The following is a 26204-nucleotide window of genomic DNA, read 5'->3' as shown; positions in this document are numbered from 1 at the left end:
TAACCGGCTTAGGTTTGCTTCGAGATAAAAATGCTGCTTGCCTTTTGTGTCAATGCGGGCACACGGACAGCACCAATGGGCGGAGGAGGAGGTGACACATGGGAATTTTTGACATATCTCCCTTAACCCTGACCTTGAGAAAGACAATAAAAAGACGGACTTCGTTTCACCGACCCAATCTGACCTGTGTGCTCTGAGGTTGGTACAGTCTACCTACCTGCATGTTGGCTGTATTGTACTAACTGTTATGTGTTGTAGCCGTGTTTTTCCCCTTGTGTGATTTAAATTGATAACATTTAACAACATATTGATTCACAGGATAATTACATGTTTTACACACTATATATGTTTTTCAGATCTCACGTTGGTATATTTTGGTTTCTTTTTGCATGCAAATGTATATAGGATGGAAGCTTATTTAAAATCTATATCTGTAATGCTAACTGAAGTTATTTGCTTCGATTTCGAAATTTTAGGAATGTTTTTTTTAAAAGAGGTCTCTAATCTGCTCTTAGTAAAATAAATCAATTTATTTGATTTGGGCGGAAAGTGTTATGTCCGTGTTCAAACTTGAGTTGTGCTTGGCGAATTTCAATTGCAAACCTTTCTAATGTGAAGTTTTTTTCTTCTCCCGCAGTTCAAGAAGTCGCGTCCGCTGTGCCGAGCGCCCTGCCGGACCTTCACCATGTCTCTATTGGATATGTCCGAGTTTGGGGAAGCCGCTTCATTCCTTCGGAAGAGCGACAAGGAGCTGCTAGTCTTGCAGACTATACCTTTCGACGGTACTAATGTGCTCGTTTGCAGTGACTTTGTCTGCGTTTTTCTCAGTTTTCGCCACCGCTTCTTGGTTGTTATTCCGTTCTGCAGATCTGTAGAACGAAAATCATAGGTCTGTAGTTCGGGGCGAACAGACCAAGAGTTTTCCACCACGCAGAATCAATTGGTACAAAAACAAAATCCCAAGATTATAAATTTTTTTTAAAAAAAGTTTTTTGTCATCGTAAATTAATGGAATTTCGTAATTACTAGACGGAAACATCTTTATATTACTCCGAAACATAAAACCCTACAACAAAAAGGCCTAGATGAACATATGCTACAATTTTCTTTTTCACTTCTGAATAACCTAAGGCAATTAAATTGTGTAATTACGCATAATGTGGGAAAATATGTATTCAATACATGAATAATGAAATGCTACTAAGAAGGGTTTTTTTTGCAACCAGTTCACAAGTTATTACTGACCTTGCATTTTTGGTTCAGTGTCAAAACATCTCAATTGTGATAATCTTTAAGAATCGCGTCTCGTTACCTCTGCGTTGCGTTGCGTATGCGTATGCTGGGAACAGAAAAGAGCGAGTGTTTGATTTAGGTGACATGTCAGTCAGCGTTTTTCAAGACAGCCCTGGGTCCCTTCGATGCAGGTAAGAAGAAAGCCTGGGTACCCGATGATAAGGAAGCCTATACTGAAGTGGAGATAAAGGAGCTGGCCGGCGGAAAAGCCATTGTGGAAACCAAGGATGGCAGGGTAAACACATCTAGATCGTTGCCTTGTTCCAGTACTTTAAACATATTAATTGCTTGGCTCACATCGAGCCATTCATTCAAAGGATCCCAGAATGCTTCATGTATAGGAGGGGACCCACCTCCTTCAGCACTGAACTGCAGCCCTGGGTGACAGGCAACAGCTGTGGCTCAGTAAAAAATGTGCTGTACCAATTGAATAAAGGTTGAAACGTAGATGTGCAAGCCTAAAGTGGAAGGAAGCCAGGGTTTAGCTGGGTTTAGCACCTTTACTCACAAATAGTGTCATAGGGACTATAATGCCCAAGTAGTCGGGAGCTCAGTTTAATGTCTCATCTGAAGAATAGCGCTTCCCACAGTACAGTGTTGTCCCCCAGGTCACAGCAGCAACCTGTTATTGCATAGAGGTCCCCATGGAAGGTACTGACCAGCCTTGCTGATGTGAGATCAGGTTGGACATGGTGGTGACAGTTTGTTTTCAGTGCAACTATGATTGTTTGACTTTGTACTGTGGGTGGGAGAAAGAGTCGTAGATGAGGTATTTGAAATAATAAGGTGGGGGTACTGCATGTCTTCTTTATATGCAGTTTTATTCAGCTTACCAAAGCAGAGTTCAAGGCAACAGTAATATATGGTGCATATTTGAATTAGTTTGCACATATCATTTAACACAAAATAATATCTGCTTCTCCCTCAAAACAGTTAAAGTAATAGGAGCGTTTTTCAGGAATTGTCTTAATTCTTCACATGGGAATTCACCCTAATAAGATTCTCAGGGTTTCTGAGTTAATAAAAGTACAAAAACTGTATAAGTGGGCTCTACAGAGCTTCAGACACAATGCAGTAAAAAGAGCTATTACAGTAATCTTATTATTGTATTCTCCCAGTGCTTTAAAAGAGAGTGTGGATGTTGGTTCAACTTGAATAAATCACCATTTCCTTCCTTAGACCATAACTGTGAAGGAGGATGACATCCAACAGATGAATCCTCCCAAGTTTGACATGATCGAAGACATGGCCATGCTCACCCACCTGAACGAAGCTTCTGTTCTGTACAACCTGAAGCGTCGGTACAGCAACTGGATGATCTATGTGCGTTCCCTCTTCTCCTTTACACAGGTCCCTCCGTATTTTGCAACAATCAGCTAAAGAGCCGATTGTGGACTAGCCTGTGTTGTGCAAATACTGTATGACTATACGCACACAGCAGCGTCGCGCAGCTGTCTTGCTTCAGCACTGGTTCTGGAAACTAAAATACAGTAAACCCTAAAAGTTTGTTCGGGCTACAATGGTGATAACTTATGTCTTTGAATGTCATTTTAAAACAATAGTGAAGTGATAATGAGTAGTATAGTTCACTTTCCTGAATTTCAATGACATTGAATTCCTGTCTTTCCATTTCTTATAACGTCTGTCACAGTAGAGCTATTTGTTTATATGCAAATTCTTTTTTTCCCCAAAAAATATACCTGAGACATGTTAATATTTGTGCAATCCTAAGTTTTTAAGCGTTTACAACGTAACTGCAAAAATGTAGCTGAAAGTAAGCTTCTTGAATCCCAGAGCCATCTCTGCCATCTCGCTGATCTACAGTAATTCCATCCTCCCCACCTTAAGAAAGGTTAGCATTTTCATTTTGGAAAGGTCAGAGGGATAATTCTCTGATAGCCCCAGCATTGTCACCAGGCTGCTCTCCAGACTACATGGTGCTACTGTGGTTTCTCCTTCCTGGCAGACGTATTCTGGGCTGTTCTGTGTGACGGTGAACCCCTATAAGTGGCTGCCTGTCTACACCTCTCCCGTCGTCGCTGCCTACAAGGGCAAGCGTCGCTCAGAGGCGCCCCCACACATCTACTCCATTGCCGATAATGCCTACAACGACATGTTGCGCAGTAAGTCTTCACTTCCTTCTGGTTCCCTCAGGTGTCGGTGAATCCTTCACCTGAAGAAAACGTGAAGTGTGGGTGGCTAGTATTTTACCCTTTCACATTTCACTCCAGTAATTTGTGCTGTGAGTTCCGTTAATGGTTCCATGTCATTGAATCGGATGTCTGAACTGAACCCCAGAAGGCAGCTGTTAAAATAAGGTGTGAAAAAATTGAATCTGTTGCAACTATTTCAAAAGCAGGTGCTGCAGGTGTTCTTCCCTGCAAAGGCATTCCACTGTGATGAGAATTTTAAGGAAACTGCCTTTTCTGTTTGTTGGCAATCACCCTGAGCACTGTGTCACTTTATAATCTTCCCCTGGTGTTTCTCCACAGATCGTGAGAACCAGTCCATGCTCATCACGTATGTAAAATTACACCTTTTAAAAATTTAAACATTCTAGCTAGTATTCACTCAGTTGATTAGAACTTTAGGCAGAATTTCACAAAGCTGGGAATGTGTTATATAACAATAACGCCTCAAAACATTCAGACACCTGAATTTGCTTGGACTATATGTCATCAGAGTCCTTTTTTGCACATATTTATTTCGATGCATATTTTTGCTAATTATTCTTATTCTAAAATGTGGGGAGCTGTTTTTTGGAACCGAGTGCAGTTTCTATTTTTTTGCTGCCTTTTGAAAGTGTAACGACTTTTTGTGTTTTTTTTTTTGAGTTTGCGAGATTGGTGTGAGAATGCTGGGTGTGGCTAGTGGTGTATTTTTTCATGTGTATTTTTGCTTGACTTCTTGCATACATATATGTATATGTATTTTTTGTCTACCACTCCTAGCGGAGAATCCGGTGCTGGCAAAACTGTCAACACGAAACGTGTAATTCAGTATTTTGCCATTGTAGCAGCCTTGGGCGATGCATCCAGCAAAAAAGGAGTAAGGCCAAAGCTTTAGAACTTTGCCATTTTTCCCTTTTCCTTTTTGATTTTTTTTTCTTTTAATGAAGTAGGGCTTGAAAGTTTCTACACTAATTTTTTGAGAAGGATGTTTTAATTTTATATAATCTCATACGGTTCTAAAATACCTGAACAACTTGCTGGAGGTTGTATAATAGACATTTTTTAATGACGTAAAGAACGCTAGTATTTCCAATCATTTTAAGCCCTGCTTACAATGTGCTGCCCTCTTTCCCACAGTGCTTTTCTGCACCTTTTTTTACACCATTTTCCTCCCAAAATAATTTTTTCCCCTTTTATATATATTTTTGCTATTTTTAAGTGGTTTTGGGAAACCTTTTCTTGTTATTAACCCGCTGAGGCCACTTACTCCCTGCTTTTTTGCTACAATCCCATATTTTGATTTAATTTTTCATCTTGGAAAAAAAATCAGTTTTCTACTCACTGCACACTTGTCCTTAGAATTCAGAGCAACATCTTACTGCTGTAAGTTAAAAATACATTGTAGCCATTAAGCTTCACAACAAAAGCAGTCACACATGATTCAGGCAAGAACAGTCCTGTTTATACACTGCAATTCTTGAAAATTTGACTATGAAAACAGCCTCAGTTTATACTAGGCTAATAGTTTCATTTTAAATTGTAACAATTTTATTTGCATGAAGATCCTTTTAAAATTTCCACCAAAACACATTGAAAAACAAATAACCACAGATAATAAAGGAGTGCAAAGGCTTACACATCTGTGGTATAAGACATTTTGTTTAGATAAAGTACTATATTGCTTTTCAGCACTCTTAATCAGCAGTTCATACTACATCAATTAATAGTACATACATGTGCATGTTTAATACCTTAAAACATTAATAAGAAAATGATTAGTAGCTAACAGTAATTTATTTCTTTATAATTGCTGTGAAAAAATGATTAACGCCTGATGTTTTTTAGTCAAAAGCAGCCTTAAATCTGTTGCTATAAGTCTTAGTTTGTGGTATTTAGTCTTATTTTTTATATTTTGTATTTGCTATTAATATGTTTTTTTATATACAGGGGCCTGCCACCAAAACAGGGGTGAGTACAAGTTACATTAAACTCTTTGTAAACAGTCTGGGAAGTCAAGTGCTCTTTGTCTCCCCCCTGTGTTTGCAGTCTTCACTAGCAGTTTATCTAACCAATTTGATATCTAGTATCTAGCATGTGGCATCTAGTGTAAAGAATCCAAAAGCAGTTGTGTATTTGTAATTAAAACAACCAATAAGATTTCGAGTCATTAGAAACAAGCAATATATAACAGTTTTAGATGTTTCCTTACAATCATTTATAACATTGTCTAATTTAGAGGGGAAACACACAGCAGTTCTTAGGGTGGGGTTGAGTCTCCTCAATGGACACTGTTTTTTACCCTTGGGCCAGGTATTTCTCCCTTGAGTACTTCAGTGTGCTCTGCTGTTTGTATGGGTATCACCATTGCTGAGTATGATGTTACAATACACAGATGTCCACCCCCAGCTCAGAGTCTTGCACTAACAGAATGCTTCATGCTGTGCAACCAGGATGAAACCCAGCATACAATGACATGTTTGGCTCAAGTACAAACGTCACAAGTTTCAACACTAATTCAGTCACATTACTGACAGTAGTAGGCAACTTCTTTCCATGTTATGCTTTGCCAGGGCACCCTAGAAGACCAGATTATAGAGGCTAACCCTGCCATGGAGGCCTTTGGTAATGCCAAGACCCTGAGGAATGACAACTCCTCTCGTTTTGTGAGTATTTGGCAGCCTGGGTTCAACAGCAGCCAGCGTCATATTAAAGGTCCAGTGATTTGATTTGATTTTGTAGTTATTGTAACGTGTTCTCTTCCTATCTAAAATGTTTTTGGAATCAAAAATAAATCCAAAAACTCTTCTCAACAGAAGTTCCCATACTTGATATACTTAAAATACTTAACAACTTCAATTGTTCTTTCGTAAAAAGTACACTTGTATTTTAGAGTATTATCTCAGGCTGTTAAATTGGTTGTTAAACATTCAAGATTCTTATTTTTGGTAAAAAATGGAACCGAATTTCGGCAGACCCTAGAGAGGTTGTAAAAATATTTAGACTTACACCACTGGCTTGAAAAACAAGTGATTTGTCTTTCTTTTTTTACCCAGGGCAAGTTCATCAGAATCCACTTTGGGCCCACAGGGAAACTGGCTTCTGCTGATATTGACATCTGTAAGCAATTATTGTTTTATGGTACTAGACAGTAATACTACACCAAAAAATGTTGGTTTCCAGGATGGCTCACAGCTTTCATGTCTAACCATCACTTTTACAGTGTTTTTGTCAGAGGAAAAAAACTCTCTAGAAGTTTGTGTCTAAGTGAAATGTTTAGAGTCACAGTTGTTTGACAGTAGTGCTTATTCATTTTCCCACAAACATGGCGGTTGCTACTTCTAAAACAAAGTTGAAAGAGATACAGTACTTCTTGAAACTTTCACACACCCTTGTGTTTCGTGTCTGTACACCCCACAAGAATCTATAGAATTAGAACACTTCAGGCTTGCCTTTGATTTCCAGTTCTTAAATATTATGTCATTTTTAATTAATTAAAATTAACCAAAATATCAATTAAATTGTTTTTCAGATCTTCTGGAAAAATCCAGAGTGATCTTCCAGCAGCCAGGAGAAAGGAGTTATCACATCTACTATCAGATTGTGTCTCAGAGGAAACCGGAGCTTCTGGGTACGGAGTTTATGACTGCTCTGACGCTGGCGTAATGTCATGTAAAGTCTTTGTAGTCACTACCTAATGAATATTTTTCATTTATGATATTAGCATGTCAAGTTTTCTGCCTAAAATATCTTTTATATATTTGTGAAAAATGACTGGTTCCCACGTGATCATTTGTTGAAAGATAGTGGTTAGAAAATGGATGGATGACATTTAGACTATGTTACCTTTACCTTTAAGGTAAAGGGTAAATTGTGCCTTTCTGTAGTGAAGCAGTCAGTGATTAGATTCCAGATTCAGTCCTTGTACCCATTTCCAGTCAAACAAGGCAGCTGTCACACTACTGGATAGAAACAGATCAGGCAGCAAACAGATATCATTCATTTAGAACAACGCTGGGTACAACTAGGAGTAAAAAAAGGTGTATGAAGTACAGAATGTTCCACCTAGACCTAGACACAGAAAGTTGACCAACAGTCGTTTTTATCCTCAGATATGTTGCTGGTCTCCTCAAACCCCTATGACTACCACTTCTGCTCTCAAGGAGTGACCACTGTGGATAATCTGGATGACGGAGACGAGCTCATGGCGACCGATGTAAGATGATGTTTGTACTGCATTCAGTTCAGCTGAAAGAAACTGTTCTTTTCCTTCCATTTTTCAACTAGGGCAATCTGATAAGATGTCGTTTTATGTCTCTTAAATGATTTTTCTTAACGTAAGAAGATCATCACTGTATGATAAAAAGGTCTTTCTGGCATCTCTCTTTCCCTGTGGTCCTGTTGTTCAGAAAGCCATGGATATCCTGGGCTTCAGTGCTGATGAGAAGTATGGCTGCTATAAAATAGTGGGCGCCATCATGCACTTTGGGAACATGAAGTTCAAGCAGAAGCAGCGTGAGGAGCAGGCAGAGGCTGATGGCACTGAAAGTGAGTCGAGTTTTTTTCCCCTTTGGACTCGGACGTTTTCGACAAGCTGACAGAGAGAACGGGGAACTGTTGAAAGAAAAATATGATCTGTTACGTTGGAAACGATCGAGAAATTTAAATTTGACCAGAACACAGGGCTCTTTCATATTTCAGTACCTATTGCTAAAGCAAAGGAGGTCCCAGACCACACGTCTTATCCAGCACAGTTCCAGCAGTAACACCTGTGTCTTCCGCCCAGGTGCCGACAAGGCTGCCTATCTGATGGGAGTCAGCTCAGCTGACCTCATCAAGGGCCTCCTGCACCCCCGAGTCAAGGTGGGCAACGAGTGTGTCATCAAGGGGCAGAATGTCGAACAGGTACAGTCACCACACCAGACAGCCTTTGTGCCATTTCTCTTTCCTAGGAAAATCTGAATGAGCTGATGACAGACCTGTGTTTGTGCACTGTAATAAAATGAAAACACCAGGTACATCTTTGTGATTCTGTACTTGAATAAAAAAAGATTGGACATGACCTGCTCTAAAAGAGCTTTAAGATAGCTATAGACAATCATTTATTTGTCAAATTTACACATATTGCCTTATAAAACTAGGATCTATCATTGCCTGCATTGTATCTTGTTACTTATTACTAACCAGATTTGAATATTTAGGCCAAGGGAGTTATGTGCTCTGTCCACTGTGTGACGGATAACATGTTATGTTGTGTTGTTTTTAGGTGAACTACGCAGTGGGTGCCCTGGCCAAAGCCACTTATGACCGCATGTTTAAATGGCTGGTCAACCGCATCAACAAAACCTTGTACACCTCCCTGCCCAGGCAGTTCTTCATAGGAGTACTGGACATTGCAGGGTTCGAGATCTTTGAAGTGAGTTCCCCAGATCTCTTTTTTTCCATATAAAGAAAGTCAGGAATTTATTCTAAAACCAATCTGGTTTTCATGCTTTGACAGGGTCTCGACAATGTCTCAGTCTATTATGACATTACTCCTCTGTTGTAATCCTTACCTTGGCTTCTGGTAGAGTTTCAAATTGATTTTAAAACCTTACTCCTGTCCTTGTAATCCTTCAATGGCCTTGTCTTTTATTTTTTTGTCATCTGTTTTTGAGACGTGTAAATGATTAAATAATTCCGTCTAACTATAAATAACAAACCCATTTTTACCCTCCTCTCCCCACAATCCAAAACTTTCACAACAGCAGTAACCCATCCATCATCTCCCCAGCGCCTCTCCCTCCCCTGCCCCACAGCAGATAACAGAGTCAACAAGACTTTGAAGGCAAGGACCTGATGATTTTTTAAGACCTAAGCTTATGTTCAATTTTATCATTTTATTCCTTTCTTGTTCTTTTTCATTCAGGGTTCTTGCTCTGCACTTTGTGACGTTGATCGTGAAGGGTGTTTTGTAAAAAAAACATATGCTCACCTTTTCCTCTGCCGTTCAATTCCTTGCAGTACAACAGCTTTGAGCAGCTCTGCATCAACTTCACCAATGAGAAACTGCAACAGTTTTTCAACCACCACATGTTCATCCTGGAACAGGAAGAGTACAAGAGAGAGGGAATCGATTGGGTGTTCATCGACTTTGGCCTGGACTTGCAGGCCTGCATAGACCTCATTGAGAAGGTAGGAGGAGCACACACAAAACCAGTTTCACTGGAGCAGTAAAAGGGGATTAAAACTTTCCTTAAATCCAATAAGGGATAGGTGGTGGGAGTAAATGTGTTAAATGGGTACTACGGAGAATTTACAGTACATCACTAGAGAGACTGAAATGCAGAATGAATTCTCTCCTTGAAATGGTGCATTTGTCACATATGCCGAGGGAAAAGGTAGGGGAATAGATCCTGTGCAGGGTCAGAGAGAGTGAAAACAACTGAATTCCTAAGGCGAACGTAATCCAAATTGTCAGGCTAGAGTGAGGTTGGAGAGCTGAAGCAAAGGGTCAGAAATCCAGAGAGTCACAAGAACAACGAGAGGCTGGACTAAGTCACTAACTGGATGCGTAACTCTGGCCGAGAAAACCTCAATAGTGAGCGAGGACAGGTTGCAGAGTGGAAGCTTAAACAGACAAGGTGAATGAAGTTAATTAGTGAGTGATCGGGTGCTTGTGGGAATGCGACAGTGTCTGCGTGCAGTTTGTGACAGCATTTCAAGAATTGTGGAAGATCATGTCAAAATGAAATGTCATCTGCCTTTTAAGGAATCTGTCAACAGTTACTTTGGAACAGCTTTTTTGTAACTGAATTTGAAATTGCTGGCATGCCATACAAATTGACCACTTTCTAAATTTTCCCGTTCCTTAGCCAATGGGAATTCTGTCAATCCTGGAGGAAGAGTGCATGTTCCCCAAGGCCACAGACTCTAGTTTCAAGGCCAAGCTGTACGACAACCACCTTGGGAAATCGGCTAACTTCCAGAAACCCAGGCCTGACAAGAAGCGCAAATACGAAGCTCATTTTGAGCTAGTCCACTATGCTGGGGTGGTAAGTCATGAGTCATGACACAGCAGTGACAGCTCCTGTCATGTAGGATACCTAAAAATCTATATAAAATTATATTATTTGTAGAAGCCCTGTCCTGCAGTCTGAATCCTGTCTCGTGTTTTTTTGTTCCTAACCTCTGTCTGTTTAGCTCTGGTTCCAAAGTATTTCTAAAGTTGACTTTTAGTTTTTATACATTTTGACAATAAGTTTACATTGAGATCTTTCACTTATCTACAGTATAATGATCCTGTTTAAGTACAACTGGGCTGTCCAGCTCTAGATCTGAGGAAGCAAGTGTGTCTGCAGGTTCTCTCAGTTTCTTTAAAGTACCTGCAGAGCTGGGAGAAGCTGATCAAATGACACAAAACAAAATGATGTAGCTTGTTAAGAGCTGAGCTGGAATAAAAAAACAGCAGACAAAATGGCTCTCTAGGACAAGGATTGGGCACTTCTAGTATAGAAGGATACTCATAGCATGCTATTGAGAATTTACACTCAGTGCAAGGTATGCTTTTTTCTCATTTGTGTATCTACTTATTTATTCATAAGGGCACTGCAATTGATCAGAAAATTATTTTCATTTCTTCTTTTGATTTTTGTTAGGTACCCTACAATATCTTTGGTTGGCTGGATAAGAATAAGGACCCACTGAATGAGACAGTGGTGACCTGCTTCCAGAAATCAGCTAATAAGCTCCTGGCCAGCTTGTATGAAAACTATGTCAGTGCTGAAGCAGGTACTGGAAAAGAGGCATTTCAAGGCATTTTCCTCAGTTAATGTGTGCTTGAATGTTCAGGGAGTGTTTCATTCGCAGTCAGTGGGGTTCCCAACTAAAAATGGACTGGTCATGGTCAAGTCTTTTAGTTGAGACTTTGTGACAACTGTGTCAATGCAGATACGCCCTGATTTAAAACAGAAAATGATTTCAAGACATTTGTTTAAAAGCTGATACCTTATCTTGTAGCTGCTGAACATCCCAAAACAGGAGCCAAAGAGAAGCGCAAGAAGGCTGCTTCCTTCCAGACCGTGTCTCAGCTGCATAAGGTGATGCTCTTTGCTTGTCTTGTCCCGAACTGCCACCCTAACAAAATTTTCTTTTATCACCCAAACTCTTTGTACTTTTTGCATTATTTGTGTTTTGTTTGGTAGCTGGTCATTTTAAAACAAATAGTTTAATTGAAAGTGGAGTAAATAGAATGGATCTGCTTCAACACCAAACTTAAGACAGTAGTGCACAGGGAAGGCGGTGTAGCGATCATTGTTCCTCCTCTGGAGTCTTACCCAGCACTTGGGAGCAGTGCAATGCTTCTCTTATGAGAAAGAGGTAGTTAAGACTTGCAGTGATGTTTAGAGGCATTAACACATGAACATCACTTTAAGTCTGTGCTAACTCTGCACTCAGTAGCGTCTGCTGAGGTCAAGGCCAGGGTAAGTAACCCAGCTGGCTTTTAACATGATAACAGCTGGCTGGACACATGATAACAATTGTTCTTTGAAAATGATGAAACAGGGATTAGCTGTTTTCTAACTTTGTGCCTTGCATAACCCCACAGAAGGGGTATTGATCCATTTAGGTTTGTGCTTATTTATATTCCTGACCTGTATAATAGCACCCTTTCTTACTGCCAGTTCAAAGCCTATCCAGCCATGACTTGGTGGAAAATGTAAGGACTCCGTGGAAATCACTGAAGTGTTTTTGTGTGCTTGTCTTTTTAAAATAATATGTATGAGCAGGACAAGATCAATTAGATAATAAAACAATGTTGCTACCCCTGTGTCATCTTGTTGACTTGGCCTGCATTCTGCTGCTTAAAATAAACTGATAAGAAGTTTGAAAACTGAAGGAAACTGTTATTCTCAAAAGCCAAACCTGAGGCAGTAAATTGGCATTCGTGTAAATACATGCCCACAAAAGTGCCGGGAAGTGCTGAAAATTGGGAATTTACACTTCTACATACCTCTGTTGTCATTTTTTATATTATTTATTCATCTATTTATGTCTTTGTTTGTTAGGAAAATCTGAATAAGCTGATGACAAACCTGCGTGCAACTCAGCCTCACTTTGTGCGGTGTATCATACCTAATGAGACGAAAACTCCAGGTACATCTTGGTCATTCTGTACAACTGAGATGGCTCTCACATAACCAAGGTTAATTCAGACAGGCTCTAAAAGAGATTTAAAGGAGCTATAACCTATTTTAGCACACATAGCATTGTAATACTGGGATGTTTGTAGGAACACATTAGTCAGAATTCAGGAGGAATGATGCAGTCCAATCAGAAAATATGTTTGGATTGTTTATTGAAAAAGTTAGGCATGAAAACTTTGGCTTAACCTATTGGTTTGAGGGTCAGCTACCTGTCTGTAGGACAGGACGTGAGTGAGGAATTCACCAGGGGCTGCTGCGAGGGCAGAGATGCGGTGAAGAAAGAGTGCAAAGAAAAAACAATCTGAAGAAGAGAGGAACTAAATAGCTTGTAGCATTTCAGGAGGCGATGCCATGGAAGATTACAAGTTAGAGATGTAGGGGAATGAGGTGGCTGTCGCTCCTCCCAGTCTTGTGTTAAAATCTCAGTTCACACAATTTTGTGAATTGATGATTTCTGAATCAACCTTGGAGAGTTTTGGAAAGCATGTCCCGTTTATTCTTGACACACCCTTGCTTTTGTCAAATGCTAAGGCTGAGCACGTCGCTGACAGTGAGGTGCCGAGCCTCTTAAATAATCGCAGCTTATTTTTATGAGAAATATGGTTGCATGTAAGCATAAAGGGCGGCACAGTGGCGCAGTGGTTAGCACGGATGAGGCCATGGGTTCAGCTCCTGGGGTTCTGGCTGTGTGGAGTTTGGATGTTCTCCTATGTTCACATGGGGTTTTCCTCCCACAGTCCGCGGACATACTGCGAGTTAAATCGGCTCTGGTGTGAGTGTGCTGTGTCTGTGTCTGCCCCGCGATGGACTAGCGTCTCGTCCGGGGTCCCACCTTGGCCCGTTGCTTGCTGGGATAGGCTCCGGCCTCCCCCACGATCCTGTCTTGGCTAAGGTGGTTTGAAAATGGATGGATGTAATTGAAAAACGGGCATCTGTTAATCTTCCTCCCTCCGCAGGCATTATGGACCCGTTTCTGGTGCTGCACCAGCTGCGCTGCAACGGCGTGCTGGAGGGCATCCGGATCTGCAGGAAGGGTTTTCCCAACAGGGTGCTGTATGCTGACTTCAAGCAGCGGTGAGCGAGGACACTTGTGGACATTTACACAATTTGAAAAGATTAATACTGTACACTATTATATTCATGTTATTTTAAAATACCCTTTTCATGAGTTGGTGGTAAAATGCCTGCCTTTTTAAAGTTAAATATATTAAGATACTTTTTGAAGTGATAATGGGTTTATTTTACGAACAGAATGCCTTCAAAGTTTTATCTCAGTGTGTATGGTTTTGCTGCAGTGGCAGATGCTCTTTGATAAGTGACTGTTTCATTCCTGCTGAAGACATTAAATTAAGTTTTTTTTTAATGTAATATAATGGCTGGGGTGCTTCTTCATTTTCTTCATTTATGGAATCTCAGATCCTATCAGTTTCAGTATCTCCCCCCCCCCGCCTCTGTTTTTTAATATTTTTACATCCTTGTTAAAAAAAGAAGTAAATTATATGACATCTTTACTGAGAGGTCAAGGTGTGTGTGCAATGGGGACTACTCACACAATGTTTGCAATTACAAGGATTAAAAACCTTGGTGGTGACATTTAGTTGGAATCTTGAACTTGTCTTTCTCATTCTCCCCTGTCGTGTAGCTATCGCATCCTGAACCCCAGTGCCATCCCCGATGATAAGTTTGTGGACAGCAGGAAGGCTGCAGAGAAACTGCTGAGCTCCCTGGACATCGACCACAACCAGTACAAGTTTGGACACACCAAGGTGAGTACAATACTGCAAAAGCCATTATAACTCCCAAAAGCTGGAAGGTCTCTTTAGAAAGATGACGTAGGACTGGCATTAAATACCATCCACAGAAAACCCTATAGAAATGGAGTAGAACCTGCGTTGGTTGGTAAATCTAGTTTTGGGAGCTCAGAAGCTCTACAAACACAAGTACAGCCCTGTTCTTTACGGACAGCCTGACCGCTTGGTCTCTGCAGGTCTTCTTCAAGGCAGGCCTGCTGGGGCAGCTGGAGGAGATGAGAGACGAGCGCCTAGCTAAGATCCTCACCATGATCCAGGCCAGGGGCCGGGGAAGGATCATGCGGCTGGAGTACCAGAAGATGATCGAGAGAAGGTAACCCTTCTTTTGGTCTGGTGTGATCAGTTAAACCAACTAACAGGTTCTAATGAATTTATTCTTCCAGAGTTACTGCATATGATTAATGCACGTCATTGTTCTGCTCAAATGTTCGGCATGGCAATGGAGGTCACTTGTTCCTCTTCGCATTTTATCTCAGTGTGTATGGTTTTGCTGCAGTGGCAGATGCTCTCTGATAAGTGACTGTTTCATTCCTGCTGAAGACATTAAATGAAGTTTTTTTTTAATGTAATATAAGGGCTGGGGTGAGCAGACACCATAAAATGTGTCCGTTCCTATTCCCAGACTTTACCACAAATAAATGACAGCAACATGGCGAAACATAGCCTAATAATAATCTAACACTTAACACAGAGATTGTGAAGGTAACCAGCAAAGGAAAAAAAAAAGTGCTTTTCTTATTGGGAGAATAATTCTGAAATCACATTAATGTGCGTGTGTATGGATTGTAAACAATGCAAAACCTGCTTTTTGAATTAGGAAGGGAGACATTTTCAAAGACCATTAAGTGTAAGAGCTGTTCAGCCTCTCTTAAAAATAATTTCTCGATCCCTTGGGCCTAGTTGTGCAAGACATTTTAATAACTGCATAGACCGAATATCTACCAGGGTCATAGGGGATTAATACATCTTTCACTCTCTTATTTTTAAAAATCAAAAGCAGCCTTCAATGTCTCATCACTTGAGTTTGTATTTGACAGATAACTACTGGGGTTATGGAACACTTGGGCCGTGAAATCTGTTTTCAGATTCTAGCAGGCTTCCTTAAATTGCAAGTCAATGAGAGCAGAAACTGACCAACAGATACAAAATAACAGAATGATCATTGTTAACGCCTTTCAAGTTGGTGTCTTCTGAGTGTACGGCGAGGAAGCATGTTTCCAGTGGGGCAGCTCCGGTTTGTGTCTCTCTCACGTCCGTGCGCCCCGATTCCTGCTCGCCCCCAGGGATGCCCTGATGGTTATCCAGTGGAACATCCGTGCCTTCAACGCGGTGAAGCACTGGCCTTGGATGAAGCTCTTTTTCAAGATTAAGCCTCTGCTGAGGAGTGCGGCCACGGAGAAGGAGATGGCCAACTTGAAGGAGGAGTTCCTGAAGCTGAAGGAGGCCCTGGAGAAGAGTGAGGCCAAGAGAAAGGAGCTGGAGGAGAAACAAGTCAGCTTGATCCAGGAGAAGAACGACCTCTCTCTGCAGCTCCAGGCTGTGAGTGCTTATGACCACACTCGCAGAACGTATTTTTATTATTTTATCGTTAGTAGTATTAGATTAATAGTCATATCTTCTATATTAGTTTAAATTCATCACAAAAAAAAACTAAAAGTAAACAACTGGAAGAAAAGCAACAACAATCTAGACGATTGTGTGATCTAAGTGAGAGAACTGATAGGGTCCTGGACTTTTTAGGACTGTTTGAAATTTATGGGGATGAGCAAATTGATTTTCTTTGCACTTTGTCACCGTTCCTCAACCCCATTAAATTGAAGTGTTCCTGTTAAGAGGTGATTTTAAGTATTTTTAATAGGAATGCAATTTAAAAGAGAGACACTACAAGACAACAGCAAAATAAATGAATTACTCCCTCCTTTTTACATTTAGATTCACATTCATGACATATGTATGTATAGACCATCAGTGTTTTTTACGTTAGTTTGTTATGCGCATTTGGAGATGATTCATATTTCATGTGCTCTTTGTCTGGTTTCATTGTGCTAAATACCTCCAAACGTCTCTCTCCAGGAGCAGGACAACCTTGCAGATGCTGAAGACCGCTGCGACCTCTTGATCAAAGCCAAGATCCAGCTGGAAGCCAAGGTCAAAGAGCTGACAGAGCGCCTGGAGGACGAGGAGGAGATGAACGCGGACATCACTTCTAAGAAGCGCAAGCTGGAGGATGAGTGTGCCGAGCTGAAGAAGGACATTGACGATCTGGAGATCACCCTGGCCAAGGTGGAGAAGGAGAAGCATGCCACAGAGAACAAGGTGAGCTGTTAAGGAGACCAGAAGATAAATTCAGTTAAAAATAACAAATCTCACACCATTGTGGTTTAGTTTTATGGAATGCTTGAGAAAAAAGATGGGACTTTTTAATTTAGATGGGACTTTGAAACATTTAGTTCTCCACTATAGTATTTTATTAAAACATCTCTTAATATGTTAAGTATGTTATATGTTTCTTGAAAAGCAGTAGAACAAAGCATGTTGGGAGCTTAAAAATTATGAGTGATGGACTCCATCTCTCCCTTTCCACCCTCAGGTTAAGAACCTGATCGAGGAGATGGCTGCTCTGGACGAGATTATCGCCAAGCTGACCAAGGAGAAGAAGGCTCTTCAGGAGGCTCACCAGCAGGCCCTGGATGACCTGCAGGCAGAGGAGGACAAGGTCAACTCTCTGACCAAGGCCAAGGCCAAACTGGAGCAGCAAGTGGATGATGTGAGTCAACACTGGGGTATACGTGGGTGTGATTTCAGCATTGTTCTCTATGCTGACACTTAAATATGCATCTCAGTATTATGTCACAGCAACATTAAAGGAGGAGCAGTGTGTGATACATTCTGATTGTTTTTGTAGCTACAGTCGGCTACTGAAACCTTGTCCTCCTTTTTGTTCCAGGAGATATCTCAGATACTAATTAAACCTTTGATTGAGCTAATAATTTGAATGAGATGTTTGTCATTATTATTAACATCTAAGAGGCAAATTGTAATACAGGGAAATCTCTAGCAGTTTGTGAGCTGAAAAGGTTCTAATTAATCAAATTATTATCTTTAACAAGAGCTCTATTAAGTAACTATGAGCTCCCCGGCAGTTTAATTCTGTAGAGACTGGGGTCACCAAGTTCAGATCCTCACAAATTTGGAAATTTTAAAAAGCTGGAAAAAAGGAAATTCATCAGATGAATTCTTTCCCTACATATATTGGAAAGGTATTTTAAATATTCAAATATTAGACCTACATATAAATGGTAAGTAACACCAATATATAGCTGTACAACTGATCCTGCTATTCAGTTATTGAAGTTGATCAAATTATAAGCGTTTTAAGAGTTTGCCTGTGGAGTTTGTTTTAGAAAGTAATGTCTGCTGTGCGTGTGAGAAGTAAGACTTGAATCTCGGCCATGAATGAAAGCAGACCTTGCTCCCCATTCCAGCTGGAAGGCTCCCTTGAGCAGGAGAAGAAAGTGCGAATGGACCTGGAACGGGCCAAGCGCAAGCTGGAAGGAGACCTCAAACTGTCGCAGGAGTCCGTCATGGACCTGGAAAATGACAAACAGCAGCTGGAAGAAAAACTGAAAAAGTGAGAGCAACGTGTCTTGTTCCAGATGGCAGTAGCCATATAATCTTAGAACCAAGAACTGTGGTATATTATAGTATGTGTTCTTACATGTAAAGAAGAATCTTTAACATGTTTTTCCCTGTGCTGAAAATCAAGAAATTGACATCAATTTTGCACTAGAATTTACTCAATTACATTAGCCACACCGGAAAAAAATATAGTATAGTACATTGTACTGAAAGATAATATAGATATACTATAGTATAGATAGAAAGATAGTGAATCCTAAGTGAAATGAGACACCTTTAAGCAGCTTCTTTTTTCACCTTCTTCTAGAAAGGACTTTGAAATGAACCAGCTCAGCTCGAAGATTGAAGATGAGCAAGTAATGGTGATGCAGCTTCAGAAGAAAATCAAAGAACTGCAGGTGAGCACCAACCTCTGCTGCCAGGAGCTCCTGACAGTCTTACTCCAGGGCTCCAGGACTGAGATTCATGCAACACGCATTTCAAATGAAGTTACATTTCTAATCACTAAGGGGTTGTCTAAAACATCACTGTAGTTTATTTGGTAAAAACTGAAATAATCCTTCAAGACAAGTAAATATAAACATTCGCACTGTTCTCTGTAGTAGTTGTCACGGCAAATGTTACACTCAAATACCTGGAAAATCAAGTAAAAAAGCGCAAAAGAAAAATTCATACGTTAAAGTTTTGAGCTTCAGTCGAATACAAGTAGGAAAGTTTGAATAACCGACCTCACATCAGTCACCAGTGAGTTTTACTCTGACGTTAAACACTGAACGATTCCTCCCTCGTGGGGGCGTGGCCAGGCGCGCATCGAGGAGCTGGAGGAGGAGTTGGAGGCGGAGAGGGCCGCCCGGGCTAAGGTGGAGAAGCAGCGCTCCGAGGTGTCCCGTGAGCTGGAGGAGCTGAGCGAGAGGCTGGAGGAGGCCGGCGGGGCCACCACCGCCCAGATCGAGATGAACAAGAAGCGCGAGGCGGAGTTCCTGAAGCTGCGCCGGGACCTGGAGGAGGCCATGCTGCACCACGAGTCCACTGCGGCCGCTCTGAGGAAGAAGCATGCCGACAGCGTGGCGGAGCTGAGCGAGCAGATAGACAGCCTGCAGCGGGTCAAACAGAAGCTGGAGAAAGAGAAGAGTGAGGCCAGGATGGAGGTGGATGACCTGAGCTCAAGCCTGGAGCAGATCACCAAGTCCAAGGTAAGCTAAATGAAGGTGCCTGTTTGATTACGATCGGAGATAAATCAGGCACTTCATGGCTTCTCTTCAGACTGTTTTTGCTTTCATAGCCCAATTCTGTACGCACGAGGTTTCAATTTATTTTTATAGGCCAATGCTGAGAAGATGTGTAGGACGTATGAGGATCAGTTGAATGAAAGCAAGTCCAAAGTGGATGAACTTCAGCGCCAGCTAAATGATGTCTCATCCCAACGGGCCAAGGTCCAGGCAGAGAACGGTAAGAATATAAAAAGAAGTATGGTAGATTCTCATACAAAACATGGATTTTCAAGCAGGATTATCCATTAGCATCGAAGCTCCAAACCCACAAGAAAATATAAAAACTACCAACGATTATTTATTGCGATGTTCTTTGTTGGGTTGTGATGAAAGCTTTATTCTACTAAAAGAACCTTCTTTCTGGGACAAATCTAGGAAGAAGTACTTTTTTAAATACTTATTTCTTGTAATACATAGGTGTCCCCCTCTCCCATCTCTCTTTGCAGCGGAACTGGCCAGAAAGTTAGAAGAACGTGAAGCCCTGGTCACGCAGCTGAGCCGAACTAAGATCTCCTTCAGCCAAGCCACAGAGGAGCTCAAGAAACAGCTGGATGAGGAGAACAAGGTGCTTGCTTCTGCAAGGGACTGCAAAAACACTACTGTTCTGTTAACGACCAGAGTCTCACCTCACTTAAGCCATTTTGTTTGCTCACACAAACCAGCCCATTGTGAAAAAGCAGAGTATGCGTTTCGGGTCATATTAACATTGAAATCTCATACAGAAATGCTGACTAGTGATAATAGGACATTGATAGTATTTAGTACTTCATCAGTCCTGTACATGACTCAAATTTAGTTTTATGTATAAAAACGTGTAAATGTTTAACCTTAGGACCGCTAACACACTTGTGTATCTGACACGGTGTTTACTTTTTCGGCCGCAGGCGAAGAACGCTCTGGCTCACGCCCTGCAGGCCTCGCGGCACGACTGCGACCTGCTGAGGGAGCAGTACGAGGAGGAGCAGGAGGCCAAGTCCGAGCTGCAGCGGGCCTTGTCCAAGGCCAACGCCGAGGTGGCGCAGTGGCGGAACAAGTACGAGACGGACGCCATCCAGAGGACCGAGGAGCTCGAGGAGGCCAAGTAAGGCCCTCTTTCATCAATCTCTCGGTGTCTCCGATGAGCAAGAAGCTTAAATCGAGTTTTTCTGGGGGGATATTTTCACAGAACTGTGGAAACCCAAAGAGGAATTTTCAAATAATTTATCCTACCAAAACTATATATTCAGTATACAGTACACTGAATTTGTCATTAGCTAATGCATAAACATTAACTATCCTGCTGTATATGTAGTTAACCTATGCAAGTCTTAATTATAAAAAAATAAAATGTAATTATTAAAAAACAAATTCCTCATTAGAGAAGATACAAGAATGGCAATGAGATCTCAGTTCGTAAGAGTGACAATTTGCTTGTTTCATGAAAGATAGGAATGAATACTTCTCGTATAATCTAAATCTTGTATACTGGTTACTCATACAGCGAGGGAGTGGTGCAACGGGATGAACCATGGGACACGTGTAAAAAAATCCAATGCAATGACCTCCTTTTCAGGAAGAAGTTGGCATCGCGGCTGCAGGACGCCGAGGAAGCAGTGGAGGCGTCCAACGCCAAGTGCTCCTCCCTGGAGAAGACGAAACACCGCCTGCAGACCGAGATCGAGGACCTGGTGGTGGATCTGGAAAGAGCCAACTCTGCCGCCGCCGCCCTGGACAAGAAGCAGCGCAACTTTGACAAGGTGCTGGCCGAGTGGAAGCAGAAGTACGAGGAGACGCAGTCCGAGCTGGAGGCCTCGCAGAAGGAGGCACGCAGCCTGAGTACGGAGCTCTTCAAGCTCAAGAACGCCTACGAGGAGTCGCTGGACCACCTGGAAACAATCAAGCGGGAGAACAAGAACCTCCAAGGTATGAGTGAAGACTGGGCTTGCAGACCAGTTACAGATCAGGACCTGCATTTACCCTGCAGGTTTAATCTTCTTTGGAAGTTTAGCTTGAATTTTGGCTTTATTGTTTATTGTGTTCTGCAACCATAGAACGATGCTGCAGGTGTTTTAAAAATGCGTACTCCTGCTTCTGATCTCATAATAGTCTGTTTCTTCAAGAGGAGATCTCGGACCTCACGGACCAGATCGGCCAAGGAGGAAAGACAATCCACGAACTGGAGAAGATGAAGAAAGGTCTGGAGGCAGAGAAGAGCGATATCCAGGCAGCGCTGGAGGAGGCAGAGGTAAGCATCTGCCCAGGTTGCACATCTCCGTTAAACCACATGGTCATGTCTTCATTCTTGCAGCTGTATCTTGAGTAGCAAATTTTGCACAAAGATGTTCAAAACCATTTTTTTGGCTTTAGAATTACAAATGATAAATGACAACATTTAACTCTATTTCTGCTTCCAGGGTGCCCTCGAGCATGAGGAAAGCAAGACCTTACGAATCCAACTGGAATTGAACCAGATCAAGGCTGAAATTGACAGGAAGCTGGCGGAAAAGGAAGAGGAAATCGACAACCTTAGGTAACCCAACTCTTCTTAGACAAGTGTGCATTTCTCATAGACTGGTCTACATGGCAACAGGCACTTGGTATGTTTTAGGGGTCATTGTTTATCCCTTAATCCAAGAGAACTTTAGCCGCCTAACCCAATCTTGGGCCATCACCCTGCTCACAGTTGGCAATATAGGCAGTTGCAGGATAACGTTTAAGGAAAGCAAATGGTTAATCCTAGGCTCTGCCCTCCCCTATTTCTCAGGCGTAACCACCAGCGTGCCATAGAGTCCATGCAGGCCACCCTTGATGCTGAAGCAAAGTCTCGCAACGAGGCTATCAGGCTCAAAAAGAAGATGGAAGGGGACCTAAATGAAATGGAGATCCAGCTGAACCATGCCAACCGGCAGGCAGCAGAGTCCCAGAAACTTGTTCGCCAGCTGCAGGCTCAGATCAAGGTTCGCATGCGCCAGGGGGTCATCGGAGTGGCGAAACAGTGCATGTCCTCGACCGCTTTGAAACAAAATGGCAACCTCCAAATTCAGATAAGTCCATTTCGGTTTTGCGTTCCCAGGACCTGCAGATTGAACTGGACGACACACTCCACCAAAACGAAGACCTGAAGGAGCAAACTGCAGTGGTGGAGCGCAGGAACAACCTGCTGGTGGCGGAGGTGGAAGAGCTGCGCAGCTGCCTGGAGCAGACCGACCGTGGTCGCAAGCTGGCTGAGCATGAGCTGCTGGAGTCCACAGAGAGAGTCAACCTGCTGCACTCTCAGGTCTGTCCAACGCTTACACCCACCCACACAAGGGCCAGAAGCCACAGCTAAGATGGTGTTCCTTAAAATCTGTATTCTTGCATATACTGTATATATTTAATTTGTACACTGCTGCCTTAGAAATGCATAATTGAAATTCCCTGAGTAGCACTAATCTTGGATGACCTAATGTTAAGTTAATTAAGCAAATCCAACACTACTTCAAATTGGGGTTGGTGAAACAAGTCCCCAGATCCCACTTAAGAACTTGCAGACTCATGCATATGTAGACAATAAAGGTAAAGTTTAGGTGTAATGCATTGCAGTCTTAGATATGTGACTTAGTGTACATGCTTGTTCACTAAGAAAATCCATTACACAATGTTCTGTGAGGACTGGAAAAAGATCTATATGCTGTTTGGATGTTGGGGACTCACGGACTTGGATTATTAAGCAAACCAACTTCCTTCATTAGCATGTCATTCAGTCTTATAAATTCTGCCGCCTTTGTTGCCTTATCTTCCAGAATACTGGACTTATTAACCAGAAGAAGAAACTGGAGAATGATATTGCACAGCTGTCCAGCGAAGTGGACGAGGCTGTGCAGGAGTGTCGCAATGCTGAGGAAAAAGCCAAGAAGGCCATAACTGATGTAAGAAATATGGATATAAAAGCTTGTTGATTAATCCTGTTCATCGACATCACAATGCACTGCCGAAATTTAAATTTCTGGTCATGTGTGATACCCAGCTTGTCAAAGGTGTTAATTGCCTTCAGTTTTCTATAATACTTTCTACATTACAATACAAAAAGCTTAGCATATTTCTAAATTTCATCACATTTAGTTACATCAAAGGATATGTAATATACAAATGGTACGTTAAATTTGTGAATGACTTATGGTTGGCCAAAGTAACAGGAGCAAATATATTCTGCTCAAGGCAACGTGTTCTCTAATCTGTGCTCATTGCACCTGGTGACTGGTCTGTTCTCCATCACACCGCAGGCTGCCATGATGGCGGAGGAGCTGAAGAAGGAGCAGGATACCAGTGCCCACCTGGAGCGCATGAAGAAGAACATGGAGCAGACCATCAAGGACCTGCAGATGCGCCTGGACGAGGCTGAGCAGATCGCGCTGAAGGGTGGAAAGAAGCAGATTCAGAAACTGGAGGCCCGGGTGAGCCAGTGGAGTGGCCCTTGTCACTGTACCATGTAATGCCGAAGGCACCATCAAACTGCACTAATTCATCTACAATTAAGAAAAACTACTTTCTCATGCATGCCATACCCTAATCATCCCTGATGGTCGGAGATCCCTTTAAATCTTGTTTTTACTACTCCCAGGTTTTATAAAAAAAACAAATCAAGAAGCAAACTATTAATTTCCCCAGGTGAGAGAGCTGGAGGGCGAACTGGAGAGCGAACAGAAGAAGAGCAACGAATTCCAGAAGGGAGTTCGCAAGTATGAGAGGAGAATTAAAGAGCTCACCTACCAGGTACTCAGTCTTAAGTCAACAGTCACAAAGCTTACCTGAACACAGGACCTGGTCCTTGATTTCCATTCAAAGACTTGGGCTAAATCTTAGCCTGTTCTAATGTTGGCAAAGGGCTATTGCTTGTAGAATATATCTACGGATGTATTAGTCAGTTCACAAATATAGGTCATACACATAAAACCTTAAAAGAAGAGGCTGAAGCCCGCTGTCGTTGTGCAGACAGAAGAAGACAGGAAGAACATGGCGCGCCTGCAGGAGTTGATTGACAAGCTGCAGATCAAGGTGAAGAGCTACAAGAGGCAGGCCGAGGAAGCGGTAAGTCGCACTGTCCGACACGGACCAAACTTGAACGCTTTATGTTAACTGTGAAAAAAGCCTGGGCCATTTTCACAACTACAGAAATTGTTTTTGCAGGGGAAAAAAATAAAAAATCATTTCAGATTTAATATGGAAAAAACAATAAAGATAGTTTAAAAGCACTTAAACAGCAGAAACATCACCTCCCAGTTCCTGTAAGCCTCCCATTCTCACCTGTAGCAGCTTTTACTACTCAGAAATGTGATAAATAGACCTTTAAAACTCTGCAAGGAACCAAGAGCATGTGTTTCAGCTTTAAAGTATTAACAACATGGGTCCCCACTATGAAAAAATAAAAGTAATGTTAGCCATCTTCATGCACCTATACTTCATAACAGTAGGTACATCAGAAGCTGTGTGCTCTTCTTAATCTGTCTGTCCCATCCCTCTCCCCCTTCCAGGAAGAGCAAGCCAACTCCAACCTGTCCAAGTACAGGAAGATCCAGCACGAGTTGGATGATGCTGAGGAGCGAGCTGAGATGGCTGAATCTCAGGTCAACAAGCTGCGTGTCCGCACCCGAGACCAGGGAGGCAAGGTAGGCAAAGTGCAAAGCACTGTCGACCAGCGGGTAGGAGCCATAAGCAAACTTTCAATGAAGTTTACTACAGACCATAGAGCATCTTCATTGCAATGATTTCTAAGTTTATAGCCAGCAGCTATATTGCCCTGCAACTCACAACTGGAAACCCACTGAAGCTCAGCAGGTGTGAGCCTGGTCAGCACCTGGATGGAAGACCTCCTGGGAAAAACTAAGGTTACTGCTAGAAGAGGTGTTAGTGGGGCCAGCAGGGAGCGCTCACCCTGCGGTCCATGTGGGTCCTAACGCCCCAGAATAGTGACAGGGGCCCTGACTCCGTGGTCATAAAAAATCCCAGGGCGTTTCTTGAAAAAAGTAGTGGTGTTAATGCTGGTTTCCTGGACAAAATTCCCCCTGGCCTTTAACAATCATAGCCTCCTAATAATCCCCATCTATGAATTGGCTTCATTACTCTGCTCTCCTCCCCACCGATAGCTGAAGTGTGGTGACCACACTGGAGCACTTTGGTGTTGATGGAGAGGAGTCCCCATTACCCATAAAGCACTTTGGGTGAAGTGTCCAGAAACATTCTATATAAGCGTAAGGATTATTATAATTTAGATTAAACAAACATTATACTTCACTTGCTTCATAACTGCCATTAACGTTTGTGTTCAAGACTGACAGTATTTCCTTTTATTTCAGCAAGCAGAATAAAACAGAAGTTACTCTGCACCTTACAGAAGAAAACAGTCACTTAGCTGCAACAGCTATGGGAGTGTGAAATAAAGCATTTACAATTTAACTGCCCTCGGTCTCTTTGTGATAAAAACCCTTCTATTCCATCTGCAACTTCACAGCACTCCAGATCACATTTGCTACAGTAAAAGAGCAAAATGAAGTCCTTTATGAATTCCACGTTTTCAAGCAAGTCCCAAGGCGAGGCCTGACTATCACACAACACCGAGCTACTCTTATCAAAAATGGTGCTCTGCTAAGATGTGGAATTAATTCTGAACAAGAAAATATTGGTTAAAACATTCTTCCATAAAAATAAGATCTGACTATGAATGGAACGTACACACACACAACGAATAAGCAAACCACTTAATTCTAAAACAACCACTGAGCTATGCCACAGGTATGGAATAGGGATCCAAAGTCCTCTCACACTTACCATTCTCATTAGGAAATACAGGGCAATGGCAAGTCTACAATTTATAACAGACAT

General features: G+C 41.9%; 1 protein-coding gene across 1 annotated transcript; it reads left to right on the top strand.

The window, feature by feature from the left end:
- The first annotated feature begins 87 nt into the window (after nucleotides 1-87).
- On the top strand, nucleotides 88-25778 carry myh7ba (myosin, heavy chain 7B, cardiac muscle, beta a). The gene is made up of 43 exons (XM_088608170.1): nucleotides 88-198; nucleotides 638-782; nucleotides 1425-1528; nucleotides 2473-2616; nucleotides 3260-3416; nucleotides 3786-3813; nucleotides 4245-4341; nucleotides 5412-5432; nucleotides 6035-6127; nucleotides 6518-6581; nucleotides 6994-7092; nucleotides 7574-7677; nucleotides 7871-8009; nucleotides 8248-8366; nucleotides 8728-8877; nucleotides 9465-9635; nucleotides 10316-10495; nucleotides 11099-11231; nucleotides 11460-11539; nucleotides 12509-12596; nucleotides 13603-13720; nucleotides 14289-14412; nucleotides 14634-14770; nucleotides 15741-15996; nucleotides 16531-16773; nucleotides 17048-17224; nucleotides 17943-18088; nucleotides 18404-18494; nucleotides 18900-19289; nucleotides 19419-19545; nucleotides 19814-19932; nucleotides 20252-20448; nucleotides 20920-21269; nucleotides 21467-21591; nucleotides 21761-21876; nucleotides 22111-22303; nucleotides 22420-22623; nucleotides 23129-23254; nucleotides 23609-23779; nucleotides 23994-24098; nucleotides 24318-24413; nucleotides 24857-24991; nucleotides 25679-25778. The coding sequence occupies exons 2-43, from the start codon at nucleotides 686-688 to the stop codon at nucleotides 25688-25690; spliced, it is 5826 nt and encodes a 1941-aa protein (XP_088464296.1). The 5' UTR covers nucleotides 88-198; nucleotides 638-685; the 3' UTR covers nucleotides 25691-25778.
- The last annotated feature ends 426 nt before the right edge of the window (nucleotides 25779-26204 follow it).

Source organism: Lepisosteus platostomus, chromosome 15 (genome assembly GCF_059453375.1).
Source record: "Lepisosteus platostomus isolate fLepPlt1 chromosome 15, fLepPlt1.hap1, whole genome shotgun sequence".
In the NCBI taxonomy this organism is placed as follows: Eukaryota; Metazoa; Chordata; class Actinopteri; order Semionotiformes; family Lepisosteidae; genus Lepisosteus; species Lepisosteus platostomus.
Note: the sequence above shows the minus strand (reverse complement) of the source record. Positions and strands in the feature narration are given on the sequence as shown.